Source organism: Aethalodelphis obliquidens, unplaced genomic scaffold, assembly GCF_003676395.1.
Source record: "Aethalodelphis obliquidens isolate GAN/ISIS:26980383/991018 unplaced genomic scaffold, ASM367639v1 scaffold89, whole genome shotgun sequence".
NCBI classification, from domain to species: Eukaryota; Metazoa; Chordata; class Mammalia; order Artiodactyla; family Delphinidae; genus Aethalodelphis; species Aethalodelphis obliquidens.
Window position 1 is genome coordinate 406159 of NW_020838033.1, and position 16022 is coordinate 422180.

General features: G+C 54.9%; 1 protein-coding gene across 1 annotated transcript; it reads right to left on the minus strand.

Annotated features, from left to right (window-relative positions):
- Positions 1 to 10114: 10114 nt before the first annotated feature.
- Positions 10115 to 15207, minus strand: WFIKKN2 (WAP, follistatin/kazal, immunoglobulin, kunitz and netrin domain containing 2). The gene is made up of 2 exons (XM_027094653.1): positions 14342 to 15207; positions 10115 to 11768 (listed from the first exon to the last, which is right to left on the minus strand). Exons 1-2 carry the CDS (start codon positions 14543 to 14545, stop codon positions 10248 to 10250), a joined length of 1725 nt encoding a protein of 574 aa, XP_026950454.1. The 5' UTR covers positions 14546 to 15207; the 3' UTR covers positions 10115 to 10247.
- Between the last annotated feature and the right edge of the window lie 815 nt (positions 15208 to 16022).

Genomic DNA, 16022 nt, shown 5'->3' on the forward strand with positions numbered 1-16022 from the left:
GCAACCCCAAAATTATGTTAATATCAGCCTTTGCCCGGCACGGTTAGGAAAGGGAAATATGCTGCAGAAACACAATGGGGAGTGGGTTATAGGAGTTTGCAGGTCATGGGCTAGTTTTTTGTACCCACTTCCTACTGCTGTCTGGGTGCTCAGATTCTCTGAGAAGTAACTCGAGACATTTCACGCACCTGAAGTCTTTGGTCCTGGGCTTTACTAGTCCTTATGATAGATAATAAAATGGTCAGGTTGACTCGAGGGTCAGATTCCATTCAAGTCCCTAAATTGTATCAAACAAAGTGAGGTAGCGTTTACAACAGCCCCTGTGTTCACCCCCTTAACACATTTAGTGACCATCTACTAGGTTAGGAGCTGGTGATGACGTATATAAACCTTTAGGACCTTTCCAATGGCTTACACTCTAGCAAACGATAACACACACCGAAATAATCATACACAGGAGAATATGGAGGTATGAACAAAGAAAGGGAGAGATCATGTCCACATGAGGGGTTCTAGACTGGGGAGGAGTAATCAAGTTATGAAGAATGGGTCACCTGGGGAAGCATGGGCTCTCTCAAATTCCCCGCTGCCGTGGAGGAAAAACTTGGTCCTGGTTCTTTTTCTTCGTCTGACGTGTCCACAGTGGGAGACTTAGTGCTGTAACTCTTAGGAAAAAAAAAAAAGCAGAGGAAATCTGTCCCTGCTTCCAGTCCATCACTCCCAGGAAAAGCTGCCTTTGACTTTGGACATTGTAATTTTTTTTCATTGCTCCAAGCTCTGAACAGAAATATTGTGAAAGAGAGGTGGTTTAGAATTTCTTTATTCATGAGACCCAGGGGTGGGATGAGGAGGTCAGGGAAGAATTCCAAGGAAGAAGTAGTGGTAGTGAGGGAGGGGAAGTACAGGAGGGGCAGCTCCAGTTCCCATCCCAGTTTCAGTTTAAATGCTTATCTTAAAAACCTCCTCAGGCTAGAAGCTCCCTCTAGGGGTCATCTCATTTGTTTTCCTACCTTTAGAGACAAAACCTCTTTCTGTTTTTGTAATTATCAGGGTTCACAGCAGATGGTGCCCTTCCAGAAGTTGGTGTCGGTGGAATCTGTGTGTGTGTGTTCACTGCAGAAATTCAGACACCCACAGCTCACTCCCACTTGCGGTACCCATCACCACAGTCTACTTCTGGCCGAGGTTACTATCTTTTCAGAGCTCAGCTGTTCGGCTTTCCAGTTTGGCTTTTTCGATGCTTATAATATCTTCCAGTTTGAGCATAAATCAAAAAAAGGACTTTGGCAGGGAAGCTTTGTAACATCTAAGCGAGAAATTGACAGCCACAAATACCTTTTCCCCTGGGTCACTTTCCCTGAGCAATGCTTTTCTAGAGTCTCCTCTAAGTTTCCCTTGCGGCTGAGCACTCTGTCATCTACTGAAAATACTGCCACAGGCTGGCCAAGCCCCTTCACGTGACCTGGGACTGTTCAGAGAGCATCACTGTTCTTTATGAAACGTGGATCCTGCATTGGAACAGAAAACATCAGTGTCTGATCCCTGTCTCACCCCAACTTCACCAGTAGGGATAGAGGTCTAGGCACCACGAGTTTGTCTCCAGACTCCTTAGTAACTGCTAAGAGCTAAGCAAGAATGTTCTATAGCAGTGCAGGGGTTTCATTAAGCCTCCAAGTAAAATTACTCCTGGTAACTCTGTACAGGAAAAGAGTATGGGCCTTGGGGTCAGACTTCGAATTGAATCCCAAACGCACCCTCGTGTAGCTGTGCCCCGTTAAACGTATTCAGCCTCAGATTTCTTATCTGAGAAAGCCTGCTTGTTACATTGAGTGTGAGGACCGTGTAAGGGATAGGAAGCATTGAGCGTAATCCTCTTCCCCACGGGGATAACCTGGCCTCTCTCGACTCTCCTGTGAGAGGGGCTTGCATTCCCCATCTCTTTCTGTCTCTCGGCCTGTGGTTAGCCTTAAGGGCATGTGATCAGCATATTTAGGGGAGGTCAGCTGGCCTTAAACATGCCTCTTCATAAGAATTCTACGCAGTGAAACTTCCTGGTGGATCAGCAGGGAGAAAGGAGGAAGCAAAAGAGAAAACTGTACTTCACTGTTCTTGAATCTGTGGTGGAATATCTTATACATGTGGTTAAATACATGGGCTTTGGAGTCACATAGACCAACCTGAGCTTGGACTCCTGCTTGGCCAGGGGCCTTAGGCAAATTATTCAATCTCTCTGAGCCTCAGTTTCATCATCTCTGAAATGGAGAGAATATTAAATGGAGGTGAATGACATACACACCACAGGTGTGTAAATAGTCAATGAGGTAGTGTATGTTGAGCGCATATTAGGTGCTGCAGGCTATTAGTAATGAAAATTATGAACCCTGCCATCAGGGCATCTAGGTGGTAAAGAGTGGGTATCTTCCATGAGGCCTGAGATGGGGATGGGTTGCCATCTGTGGAAGTCTCACGGAAGCTGCATTCCGCTCATCCGTGAACACCAGCTTTTCCTCTTATTAGGGTCACAGGGTGAAATTGTTGGTTGTGATGACTGAGAGGATTACTTTGAGTCTGAGTTACTGGTCACACCAAAACTCTGAGGCTGTTTCCCCTGTTATTCTGTTGGCCTTTTTGGTGCACTGAGATGGGGAGTGGTGCTTGAAATAAAGGGTAAGAACTCAGCTCCAGGGACTTCCGTGGTGGCGCAGTTGCCAACTCAGGGGACATGGGTTTGAGCCCTGGTCTAGGAAGATCCCACATGCCGCGGAGCAACTAAGCCCGTGCGCCACAACTACTGAGCCCTCGCGCCACAACTACTTACTGAGCCCGTGTGCCACAACTACTGAAGCCTGCACACCTAGAGCCCATGCTCCACCACAAGAGAAGCCACCGCAATAAGCCCACGCACAGCAACGAAGAGCAGTGCCCGCTCGCTGCAACTAGAGAAAGCCCGCGTGCAGCAACGAAGACCCAACACAGCCAAAAATAAAAATATAATAAAATAAAAATTTAAAAGGAAGAACTCAGCTCTACACTTGGAGGTATGAACCATCTCTACCTCATTACTCCACTTGTCTCCGCTTGCTTCCAACCACCCAACCCAGAGTGTGTGCCTCTCTTTCCCTTCCTCTCGCTTCTCTCCTTTCTGGCTACCCTTATCCTGGACTCTTCCTTTGTCAGCAAAGGAGACTGCATCTGTTCTTACTTTGCTGTCCAAGAGCAGATTTGAGGAGAGAGGCCTGTTCTCATCTCCTGGTTCTTTCCAGCCACAGGTGGGAACGTGCAACAGCAATTATTCCCAACCAGCTAGAGCAATCAGGCCCAGGGCTGACTACTACTGGAGAGGCACTATGAAAACCATTATTATTCCGTTTTATAGATGAAGATGCTGAGGCACGAGAGGTTAACTTACCCAAAGTCACAGAGCCAGTATTTGAGCCCAGGTAGTTTGACTCAAGAGCCCATGCTCTGCCATGACTCTGGCCTTTCCTCACGGCCACTCATCCTGTATACCAGGGAAATTTGGGGGTCTTAAGGCCTAAAACATCTGGTGCCTCTTTTTAATTCAATTCAATTCTAACAGCAATGACCATAACAAACAAATTAGTTCTTAGTCCTTTATTCAGCACTTCCACAGACGTCTCTGAAGAGCTGGGAATCACCTGGCCCACTAGTGAGAGCACTTTCCCAATTGTCGTGGGCACTGTGCCATGCCATGAGAGGATTTGACCTGGAGCCCCTACTGTCTCCCTCCCATCAGCAGCCCCTCTCTGTCATACTTAGCTAAAAGTTTGGTAAACTCATCTTCCCCTGAGTGCCACAACTGTTGGGTCTTGGTGTGTGTGTACTCATCTGTGTACCTCTTTAGGAAATCTGGGATATTGAGAAAGGCCATCAAGAACTTTATCTGCAAGAAGGCTTAACAGAAGCCTTCTGGGAGAAAGGATGAGGGGATTTTTCTGAGGCTGAGATTAGAGTCTAGAGACAGTAGGGCAATTCCAAAAGCCCTTGTGGCGGTAGGACCCATGAAACCAAAACCAGGAACAGGAATCCCTGGAGCCCTTGGCAGGGCAGGAGCTAGAGTCAGGGCCCGCACCCTTACACAAGATCTCTGCCGGAGAAAACAAGAATTAACGGTTTAATCCTTTGTGACAGGGCTATCCAACAGAATTTTCTGTGATGCCGGAAATATTCTATGTCTGTGTTGTTCAATTTGGTAGCCACTAATCTACATGAAATGTGACCCTTGGACTATAGCTAGGGGGGCTGAGGAACTGAATTTAAACATTTGATTTCCTATGAATTTACTTACATGAATTCAATACTAACTATTGGAGGGTGCAGCTTTGTGACTTTCTGTACAGCCTTGGCACTCCTGGAGGTCAGGGACCAGTTAGAAAACGTGGTTATGGACGTTCAGGCGGGGAACGGCCATTTGGGGCCCTCAGCCTTTAGCTGAAATGGTTAAAATATATATGTTACCCTGGAAAGAATATGGGCACTGAAGTCAGACAGACCTAGGTCTGAATCCTGGCTCTTCCATTTATTGGCCTTATGACCTTGGGCAAGTTTCCTTTAAACATTTAGATTCAGATTCAGCACCTGTAAAACAGGGGCAATAATACCTCTGAGGTCATCGCTTCCTCCATAAGGTCTGTAGGGCTGGCTTCATTCAGTCATTCATTCATTCCACAAGTATCTGTTGAAACCCTCTATGGTCACGCCTTGTGCTGTGGACAAGGCCTTCCTGAACATTGCTGCCTAGGGTGGGGTCTATCACACGGTGAAACAGTAAAGGATGCAGCTGAGAGAAGGTTGTGAGGATTAAACCGGACAACATTTTGTAAAGTGCCTGATCAGAGCTGTTCACACCCGGGAATTCCCTGGCAGTCCAGTGGTTAGGACTCAGCGCTTTCACTGCCAGGAGCCTGGCTTTGATCCCTGGTCAGGGAACTGAGATCCCACAAGCCCCACGGTGCGGCCAAAACAAATGTGGTCCCAGGAGAGCCGCATTAGCAGAACCTGGAAACTTAAAAAAAAGAAGAGTTGTTCACCCTGAAATGCCCATCCGCTCTCTTCTGGCACTGGGCTCCTCCCCTGCTGGGGTTCCTCACCATTTCCCCAGGCCCTGTCTCTACTTCCTGGCTGTTCACACAGAAAGGAGACAAAACTGTCACCATCCTCTGTCAGAACTGGGTGTGTCCCTCACACCAAGACAGAAAACAAATGATCAGGGTGGGTATATCTGCATCCTGCCAGGTCTCTAGCCGTATCCTGAAGACTTGAAAAGGACAAGAGACACACCCAAGTACCTCACCTCACCCCAACAGACGTGCTGGAAAGAGGTCCTACCTCTGGGAGGGTCCAGTCCAGGAAGCATTGGAGATGCAGCCTATTCTCCCCTTGTCTGGGTGTCCAGGGTGTTGCTGGAGACCTGGATGTCAGAGTTTCACGTCCTGGGGTTAGCTGGGGTGGGACACAGAGACTCCAGCCCAACCCCGAAATAGGAGGCAGAGAGGCGAGAAGGAGAGGGTGGTGGACTGCCCACCTGCCTGCCCTACCCGCTCCCTCAGGGCAGCGCTAGCTAGAGGGTTAGGCTTCCTTCCTCCCGACAGCTTGAGTGTCACTCGACCTCAGGGCACATTCCAGAATGAGGCCACAGCCAAGAATAGGACCCAGGAACCCTGCCCTCCATCCTGCCTGTATTAATCACACACTCCCAGAGCAGGAGGAAGACTTCAGACTCTGGGGAGGTGGAAGGAGAAGGAGACGGTATCAGGAAGTGGAGCTGGGCAAAAGGAAGGAAGACCCCAAAGGAGCCCTTCACAGCCCTGTGGTCTCCAGTGCACCGCGCGGCCCTTGGTCCCGGGACCATTTGTTCATCCAGCGAATCCCCCTGGTCCCTGCAAGCTGGGCCCACCGGCCTCCCAGAGCCCTAAGCAGTGGCTCTGGCCGGGTATCATTGCAAGTGCAGAGGGAGATGGAGACTTGGAGAAGAGTGTGCGGCCTGGGCACAGCGGAGGCTCCCCAAGGAGCTGAGTCTCGAAGGATGAGCAGGCTCCGGAATCTGGGCCATGACTGCTCACGTGTGTGACAGAAATACCATGTGACACGTAACCTCAGAAGCATGGGGTGGTGTGCGTGTGGCTGACGGAAGACAGGCTCTTTGGAGACATTTGGGGTCCTGATGGGATTCCACACTGCCCAGCCCAGAGCCGCGCATGTGTGTGTGTGGTGTGTGACATGCTGGGAGAAATAGCATAGCATGAGCATTAAGACCCTAGAAGTCAGACTGCTTAGGTTCAAATCTCGGCTCTGCCACTTAGCGGCTGGGTGATCTTGGACAAGCTTCTCGTCTCCTTAGCCTCAGTTTTCCCACCTACAAAAGAGCGTTCTGTCTCCCACAGGCGTGACGGAGATGACAAGAGATGACATCTGCCCTGCGGTAAGCGCCCACTCAATGTTGATGCTATAGCAGGATGGTGGGACACAGGGCGCAGTCCACAGTCTGAGGAAATCGCCATGTAGCTGTATTTATTCGCCCCCTTCACTCATCAGGTTCCGCCCCCGGTCCCTGCTCTCTGGCCCCACTGTCCAGGGGTGACATCAGACTATGAGGCAGTGTGTCCTATGAGGCTGGAGGGGCTGGGGGACTCAGAGGCTGGAAAAAGTCAAGCCGTCCTGCCCCTGTCTTGTCCTCCTCCAAGCGGAGGCCTCAGAGCTGGTCTGGAGACAGCCGGCACCAGAGCGAGCCTCTGAAGGCAGAGAGCTGGGGTAGAGGCGGAGGAGGGTGGAGAGAGGGAGACAACAGGTGCGAGCAGGGGAGGAGCCAGCATCCAGCGACAGGAAAGCAGGTGAGTCTGACCTCGACCTGAAGGAGGGCTCAATCCCCCTATATCCTGGGGCCAAATCTCCCAGACGGGGTAGGCTGGGCCTCCCGAGGTCACCTGGCAACCAGGCCCTGGGAATTCAGTTCAGCCTGCACTCAGCACCTCCCAGAAGCCAGTTACTACGTAAGGCCTGGGTGACAGAGAGAGGCACAGACTTGGTTTCAAGGACAGAAAATAAACGCCATGTGGCAGGTCCACCACGATCATTGATACTATATCACCCTTTCCCCAAGTACCCATATTTTCCAAATCCCAAATCAACCTATGCGGGGTGGTCAGTTTGGGATGTACTCCGAGCAGCAGAATACAACATTTGAAGCTGCGTGGTCACGGAGCCTGTGAAACCTGAGGTCTGGATGGAAGGGCAAGGGGAGGAGAGCAGTCCTGGGGGCCTGCTCTCAGCCAGGGAGCTGCTGAGGGCACAGAGGGGGCCCAGGGGCAGCCATCTGTGCCAGGTTCTGTTTCCTAGGCTTTTCAGTTAGACACAGTTAATAGGGTCGAGCACCTCAAGTCTCCATGAACTGCTCTGTCTTACAGATGAGGAAACAGGCTCAGAGAGACGGCGGATACGTGTCAGAGCCCAAATTCAGCCCTAGGTGTGTCTGACTCCACAGGCTGGGCCTTCCCACCCTGCCAAGCTGGGGATGGAGTGTGACAGGGACCCCAGGTCTGCCGCTGTGTGTGGCCAGTGCCTGAGATCAGATCCCCTGAGCCTCTCACACCTCCGCCCGGCAGTCACAGGGCTCAGCCCCACGTCTATGCAAGTGGAGGGAAGAGGGGAGGTGACAGGTGTCGGCATGTGGACACTTGCCCCCTCGGGCTCTAAGGTGATGTGCCACTTATTGGGGCACCTCAGCCCAGAAGCAGGTGCAACAGTGTGTCCGCACTCTGAGGGAAGGGAAGGAGTTACTCCCTGGTTCTGGACCTGAGAGGGGCAGGGCCTGCGTCTGGTGCTCACACCTTCTTGTTTAAGTTCCGTGCTCCCGGTGGTGACTTGAGGAGCTCCCACTCCTCTGGCCTCTCTTCTCTCTCAGGGAGGAGCTTGTCTTCTCCATCCTGGCCCCTCCTTATTGCAGGGAATTATCTCTAAGGAGGGATCGACCCGGACTGGGCTGGGCTGGGCCTGGATTCCTCCTTGGGGCTATGGCCCGGGAAGACCAGGGAAGTGGACAGGGGTCAGGTGTCCCTCGTGCTTAGCTGGCTCCCAGCCTAGGGGACAGACAAGCTGGGAGCATGCCCTGGCTGAAAACTCCTGAACACATCTCCGGGGAGGGGTGCTGCTGCCTCAGCCTGGGAACCCAGCCACGTGCTCTGAGCACCCAGGGCTTTGGGACCAAGCCTCACCCAGAGGCCCCCTAGGGAGTAACAGCAGGACAGCAGCATGGCCCCCTGCCCACTCCTGTCTTTTCCACCTTCGTGCCCCTGAACTGACCATCAGCGTTGGGGTCTGGAGTCTGCCCTGGCCCACCGTGCTGTTGTGATGGGGCAGGGGACCGAGATACGAGAGCTGTACAGAGCTGGGGTGGGCGCCACAGTAAGAAGTCCCGTTACCACCTCAACAGGATCCAGGTGGACAGATTAACCCCCCCACCCCCCAGCTCCCCCCCCCAACCACCAGGTCGCCAAAGAAACGACACTACCCACCCCCCCGTCCCGCCCACATTAGCCCAAACGAACCACACAAGAAGGGCTGTTGATACTTGGAGCTTTTAATTGGTATCTTTCCCCCTACATTTGAGGAAGAAACAAAAATGCCCCACAAAGACCTTCTTCAGCTATGGAGGGGCACGGACAGAATGAAGGGCTGAGGAGGGAATGGGGGTAGAGGAAGAGCTGACGGTGGGTTTCCCCAAAACTTTACCTAGTGGTGTGGTGGCAGACCTGCACAGGAAGTCCAGAAACAGAGGTCACCGACAAGCTGCCGCACACCCAAACCGGCCCTCCCAGGCCACACCTAGAGCCTCTCTCCGGGTCCCTGCGGCTCCCAAGGCCACCACCAGATGGGAGCATCGAGCAACATTCCTTTTCCTTCCCAGGCCTGCCTCCCCTCTTCCCTCCTTTCTTATTCCTTCACCAACCCCCTTCCCTGCCTGCTTTTCCTCTTCCTTTATTTCTCTTCCCACCAAAACAGATCCTGGGGCTTCTATCTGCTTTATGTCCAAGGAAGCCAGTGGCAGCTGAAAGCACGCTGTCTGTTAAAAATGGGATTTTTGACAGCGGGGAGAGCCAGCCATCGGTCTGCTTCTGGGGGAGCCCTGGGGTCTGGACATTTGTGTACATTCACTATGAGCTGGGCAGTGACTAACACCTCTCTGTGGTTCTAGCACCTGGCACCCAGTAAGTATCCAGAAAATGTCCACTGAGTTGGATTGAACAGAACTGAATCAATAAATCAACAATCAATAAACCAATCAATAAAGCCAAGGGAGAAGAAACATGAGAAACGTGCTCTTCACCACATGTGCTGTGGTGGCCTCAGAGACTGCCAGGCCAACCTCACCGAAGCACAGGCTGACCACCGCCCAAAGGCACCTGCCCGGCAGCCTCCACTCAGGGCAAGCCTCCCGATTCTCACTTCCCACAATCCCCCCATGAAGTGGTTTCTGCTCATAGCGCCCTGGGGGGCTGTGGGAAATTTGTCCCATCAGTTCCTGGTCCCTCCTTTCCATCCCACCTACTTCTTTTGCAAACCAATTCATTCCACTATTCCTGTGACCATCGTGCAGCCTCCATCTCTAGAATCCTGGCTGGGAGGCTGGCTAGGGGCAGGGAGGCTGGGAGAGCCAGGGGAGGGAGTGGCCAGCCAAGAGAAGCTAAGAAGGCCAGAGCAGACTGGTCGTTAGGAATAACCTGCAGGTGTCTGTTGACTTCTCCTTTTGTCCCCCACAGCTGAAAAGACACCCCCTCTTTATTGAACTCAAAGAATAGAAGTTGATCTAAGACCCTCGGGTGGCTTTTTTCTGTTCTTTTCTTTTTTTTAACATCTTTATTGGAGTATAATTGCTTTACAATGGTGTGTTAATTTCTGCTGTGTAACAAAGTGAGTCAGCTATACGTATATCCCCATATCTCCTCCCTCTTGCGTGTCCCTCCCACCCTCCCTATCCCACCCCTCTAAGGTGGACACAAAGCACAGAGCTGGTCTCCCTGTGCTATGCGGCTGCTTCCCACTAGCTGTCTGTTTTACACTAGGTAATGTATATATGTCCACGTGGTGGCTTTTTTCGGATGCGTTGATTGACATTCCCCTGCTGGCCTAAGACCATCTAATCTGACCTTGCCCAGTTTGCTGACTGAGGGGTGCTGGGGATGGGTCAATGGAGGAAGGTCAGGGACAGGACTGGGGAGGGGCGGAGGTCCTCACTGCAAGCCTGGGAACTCCTTGAGGACGTCACAGGTTTTCTTGTGCATGACCTCGCGCAGCTTCCGAACCCGCCGGGTGCTCGAGGCCCCCACGAAGCTGTCGGGCCGCAGCATGGCCATGCCGCCGTCCACCTCACCCATGATGATGAGCGGCGTCTCGCCCACCGTCACGTTGGGGCAGGGGCAGGTCCAGTCCACGTGGAGCAGAGTGACCTCCAGCGGCTCCCGGGCCAGGAACTTGAGGCCCATCTTCTCATCCTTTAGGACCTCGTCCACAGTCACCAGGGCGCGACCTGAGTCGGGCTCCTCTGTCAGCTCAGAGATTCGGCCCAAGATGACAAAGTCGCTCCGACAGAAGCTGGTGACGAGCTTCTGCCTTGGCTTGCAGGCCCGGCAGCGCTGGTTCCCCCGAGGGAAGGGGCAGGACTCCTCGCAGGCCTCGCGGCTCTCAAAGTTGTTGCCGTTGCCCTCGCAGCCGCCGTAGACAAAGGACTGGCACTGGCCCGTCTGGCTGTTGTAGGCCCAGCGGGGCTCGTAGGCCTTGCAGGGCCCCTGCAGGGGGGGCAGGCTGCACACGGCCAGCGGCCCGCTCACGCAGGCCAGCATGCAGGCCTCGTAGGTCTCAAAGTGGTTGCGGTTGCGGTGGCAGTGGCCGAAGGTGAAGGTCAGGCAGCTGTTGGCCTGGGCGTCGAAGTACCAGCGGGTCTGCTCCTCGCCGCAGTCCTCACTGTCAGGGGGCTTCAGGCACTCGGCTGCGGGGAAGGCTGTGCCGTTCGGGCTGCTCTCCTCGGTGGCCGAAGGCCGACCTCCCCGGACCACCGACAGCGGGAAGTCAGCACGCAGGACGCCAGCGGCGTTGCGGGCCGTGCAGGTGTAGATGCCGGCGTCCTGGGGCTGGGCGCTGTAGATGACCAGCTGGGCGATGTTGGTGACCACCACGTTGCCGCGCACATGGTTGGGCCTCATGACCACGTTCTCCCGATCCTCCAGCTGCTTCTCCCAGGTGATCTCGGGCCGGGGCCGGCCCACCACATCACAAAGGAAGCTCACTGTCTCACCCACTGTGACGGACTGGTGCGCGGGGTAGTTGAGCAGAGCTGGGGCCGCTGTGTCCAGCCCAGGGGTCTCTGGGGGGGCCGTGGTGGGGTGCACGGTGGTTTCGGGTGGTGGGGGGCTGGTGTTGGGCCAGGTGAAGTGATAGCGGCAGGTGACGACAGCCAGTGTGATGCCCTTGGAGCAGGCCTCGGCGTCCATGTAGCAGCGGTTATAGTAGGTGAGGCCGTCGGAGGCACAGGTGAAACTGGGCTCCTTCTCACAGCGGTCTCTGCACTTGCACACGGGCTGGCCGTCCCAGATGTCACATTCGGAGCCCTGCTGCAGACACATGAAATGGTCGCATGTGGCCTCCTTGGGCATGCCCACGGGGCCCTTCTTCCCCTTCACGTCCATGTAGCGGGCCGCCACACAGCTCTTGGTCCCACACACGTTGGGGCAGCACTTCTCATAGGTCTCACACTCCTGGGGAGAGCCAGATGGAGAGGTCTGAGCAAGGAGGAGAAGGAAGAGAACGCAGGCTCCCCCCACTCTCCCCCATGGTCTCCAGGGAAGGGAACTAATAGGTGCTCATGTACCATGAGAAAACCATTTCGATAATACTAATAGCTAATGTATTCACCCACTATTTGCCCAGCCTTCTTCTAAGAACATTTATATCTGTCAGCTTATCTAATGCTCATCACAGTGGGTACAACCATCATTCTCACTTCACAGGTAATGATAACTGAGGCACAGAGAGACTAGGTAACTTGCCCGAGGTCACACAGCTAGCAGTGTGGGAAGAGGAAGGTCACATACTGTAAGAGGGGAAGTCTTCCTACTACCATGAGATGAGATGAGGATGCAGAAACTAAGAGAGGAGCCGCTCAAGTCCACAGAGCTGGGAAGTGGTGGGAAAGGGCTTCAAGCTCCAGGTGGATGGGACTCTGATGAGGTATTTTTCTTCTACATCCTATCGTTACCGCCGTGAGGTGTCGACTGGAACAGACGAGCCTGCCTTTTTTTGTCTCTTCCAATGGGGATGCCCTGGCCAAATGCTAAGAGGGAAAAGTCGGACACCACGGGGACAGCTCTTCAAGGCTGTCCACATACACATCAGGAACGGCAGCTCTGATGCTGGCCCATGTTCATCCAAAGCCTAGAGGAAGGGCAGGCGGGACAGGCCCAGGACACCAGGTCTGGCCACTGTGGGCTGTGCCAGTTCCAACCTGTGGGACATTGCACGGGGAAATCCACGGGGGAAAAAAGTCCCTTTGTGTGGCAAAGGTCAGCAAGGCCATCAGCATGGACTTGCCAGGCCGTGTAATTCCCTCTGATTCTCTGTGGAGCCACGTACGGCATTAGTTTAATTCCTCAAAATTAGCAACACGCTCTGGGGCCGACACAAACAAGGATTTCACGTGGTGTTTTCGCTGGGATGTGGGCAGTGCCCCTAATCCTGAGCCCTGCTCGTGGCTCTGGGAGCTGCTCACCACCAGGGCTGGCCTCGTGCGGCTCCAACTTTCCCTTCAGCCCCTGCGACATTCCACATCAACTAAGGGCTACGTGGAGCCCGCCTGCCCGACTTGTTTACTGTTTTCCCCTCTCGGCTCAGAATGGGGACTTTGTTTTGCAGCCCTTCTTGGCATAGGCTTCTAGGCCACACCAGGGAGGCTCTGGGACAGGGATGGACAGATCTCAGAGCTGGGGTCTGCGGGAGAGGGACCCAGCGAGAGGGGGAGAGGAAGAGGGGGCTGAGTAGCAGAGAACCTGCTCCTTGCCGGAGGGCCCTTCAATTCCTTAAAGACTCTGGCCCCGGAAGCTCCTTCAGGACTCAGACGTCCAGGAAAGCCTGGGTCCCTGGGGACCAGGGGAAGGTATTTCTGGGCACAGAAAACCTGGAGGGAATTTTTAGAACAGTTTTTGCTTAAGGGCTCAGAACATACCCGTAGGCTGTCCATATCCCCAGCCCCATGGAGGTGCCTTCTCCCCAAGACACACAGCATCAGCAAGAGTCTCACTGTCTCCGAGCCGCACCTGATTTATCAGGCCAGCCTGTGCCAGTGAAACAGCCTTGCCTGCAAACGTGGCCAACGAACAGCACAACCTCAGCCGGATGGGGACGCTCCACCCCTCCCTAGTCCTTACCTTCCTTTCCCTCGGCTCCGCCGCTGCTCCCTGCCAGTGAGAGGCCTGGATCGTCCCGTGGGCACTGTGAGGGACAGGCCGCTCTCCCCAGGGCCAGCCTATGCTCTCGTAGGTTACATGCATTCGGCAGAGGGAGCATCATGGTCTCCCATGGTCCCTGGTGATGACCAACCCAGCCCGAGCCCCAGGAGCTGCCAGACTGGCAGGACGCATCTCTGCCCAGGCAGGCGTCAGGTACCAGCAGGAGCTTCACCCCATGGGGAAGTGACGGGAACAGCCCTCGGGCTCAGGAGCTGGGAGGGAATTGCCCTAGAACCAGGCCTGCCCTGAGTGCTGGGAGGCGCGAGGGATTTGGCAGGTTGAAACCTGGTCTACGTGCCCCCTACGGACACCCAGAGAGTCTGTTCAGATCCACTCCTGCCCACCCTCCCCATCAGCCTGCTCTGATCTCAGGGTCAGGGTCCAAACCCCCGGGGAAGTGGCCCAGAGGCCAGATGAAGCCTCAGCTCTGTGGTCAGATGGCTGCGGGGTGCAGGCCCACCCTCCCCTCCCTGGCCATGGAGCCTTGCGCTGCCTATTGGGGGTCCTGAGTTCCACTCTCACCTGTCGACAGGCCGCGGGTGGGTCACACCAGTCTCTCTGATGTGCCTGGCATAGTGCTGGCTCAGAGCAGCCCTCCGCAGACATGAGACCAGGAATCCGAAGATTCCCAGCCCCTGAGAAACTCTGACACCACGCCCACCTCTTCTTCCAGGCATCGAAGTTAGACAGACATCACACCCTGTTTATCTCCATGTGGCCCGGGGCTGGGCTCCTTCACGTTCCAAGTCGTTCCCACCACCCAGCTCCCACTCTCCCTCGCTAACAAGACCACGTGGCCTATCTCAGGCTTCCGGATTCACACTCACCTGGTCCGTCTCACACTCCCGCTTGCAGGTGCTCTGGGCATCCACCCAGAGGTTGGGGTTCATGTCGTTGGGGCAGATACCAGCGTGAGAGTATCGGATGGGCGGCAGTGCCAGGCCTCGCGGGGGCGCCCCCAGCAGCAGCAGCAGCAGCGCTGCCATCTGTCCCCAGCAGGACCGGGAACAGCAGCACCCCGGGGCCCGCATGGTGGGGTCTGCGGCGCCCAGAGACCTCCCCTGAGACGGCGCCAGGGCTGGGGCCCCCAGGGCCTTGTGCTGTTCGGGGGGCTGCCGACACCTGCCCTGCCCACCCCAGCGGGCCTCCTCGCCGCTGCTAGGGCTGTGGCTGCCGAGGCTGCCTCCACCAGGTCTGTGGAGCCCGCCGGGCTGTGCAGCCTCAGATGAAGGGGGCTCCCTCTCCGGAGTGTGCAGGGAGAGAAGCTGCACGGGGGCCAGAGCCTGGATTTACGTCCTGGGCGCGCCACCCGACTGGGAGCAAGCTAACCTGACGCCTGTCACAGGCAGGCTGCCGGCTCCTCTGTCCTGGGGCTGATCACAGACTTGTTGCAGAAGAGGAAAAAAAAGCTGGAAGCAGTTTAGGCGGCGTATCTGGCACGGTGGGACACCTGCTTGTTTTTGACTCCAGGAGGCCTTTAACCCCTTCAGGGGCCAGAAATGGCATGTGCTTTGGGGGAGCTGGCTCCGGGACACGCAAGCTCACTGTACTGCACCAGGAGGCGTGCTTCCCCTCCCCCTACCTCTCGGCCGGGCCCCCTCCTCCCCTGGGCCACCTCCGAAGAACACACACTCGCTTGTTACAAGGAGGGACCTGCAGCCGCAGGGTTAGCATCGCCGGCCCGATAGTGCATCTGAGAGCAAATGACGTGGAAAAACAACAAGTTCACGGCCATTCCAGGGCGGGCCTGAGCAGCCTGTGTGCTGTGTAAGCTGACTCCCACCCCAGCACCAGGTCCCAGGGTGGGGGGCGTGCGGACAGCTCCCTATCTCTCTGTCCCGGCAGTTTGCATCTCAAGTTCCAACTTCGGGGAATTTTCCCCAAATCATTCCAGAGACACATACCAGATATGCTCCGGCTCCCCCGGCTCGGGGACGAATCACATTCCTACTCCTCGACTGACACGCTCCCGGCTCCAAGAGAACCTATGTGGTCACAGTGTCTTGGGACAGCGCTGGGCAGCCCAGCCGCCTCGCTAACGACCATGAAGGCTGCACTCAGGGAGTGCCAGTCAGCTCTCGTCCCCCTGATTTACTTTAGGAAGGAGAAGGTCACCCCCGGTGAGCAGCGGTAGGACGACTAATTGTTGATATTTACTGGGGCCTTAATGTGTGCCAGGCTGTGTGCATTGTCTCATTTAATCCTCACAACAAACTATACCTTCATTTTAGATTTGAGGAAAAGACACACAGAGAGTGTAAGCAACTTGCCCCATGTCACACAGCTACGTGACCCCACCATTAATGCAGGGACACCAGCTTGTGGGGCCTTTGCAGAGCACCCCTCCCCACCCAGCTGTCAAAACTGCTGTCGATGTGCAGCCCCAACTCTGGTCTTTACAGGCTGGACAAGAAGTTTGTGAAACATCAAGGGCTATATCTGTGGAGGGGACAGGAAAAGAGCCAGAGCCTGCCATGGAATGGGGAAGAGAGAGATACCTTTTCAAGA

Bases quoted from the DNA above. Each gene is read 5' to 3' on its own strand.
- WFIKKN2 (XM_027094653.1), bottom strand. From the start codon at position 14,545: ATGCGGGCCCCGGGGTGCTGCTGTTCCCGGTCCTGCTGGGGACAGATG. The intron at 11,769-14,341 runs GTGAGTGTGAAT...GGCTCTCCCCAG, and splicing joins GGGAGTGTGAGACGGACCAG to GAGTGTGAGACCTATGAGAA.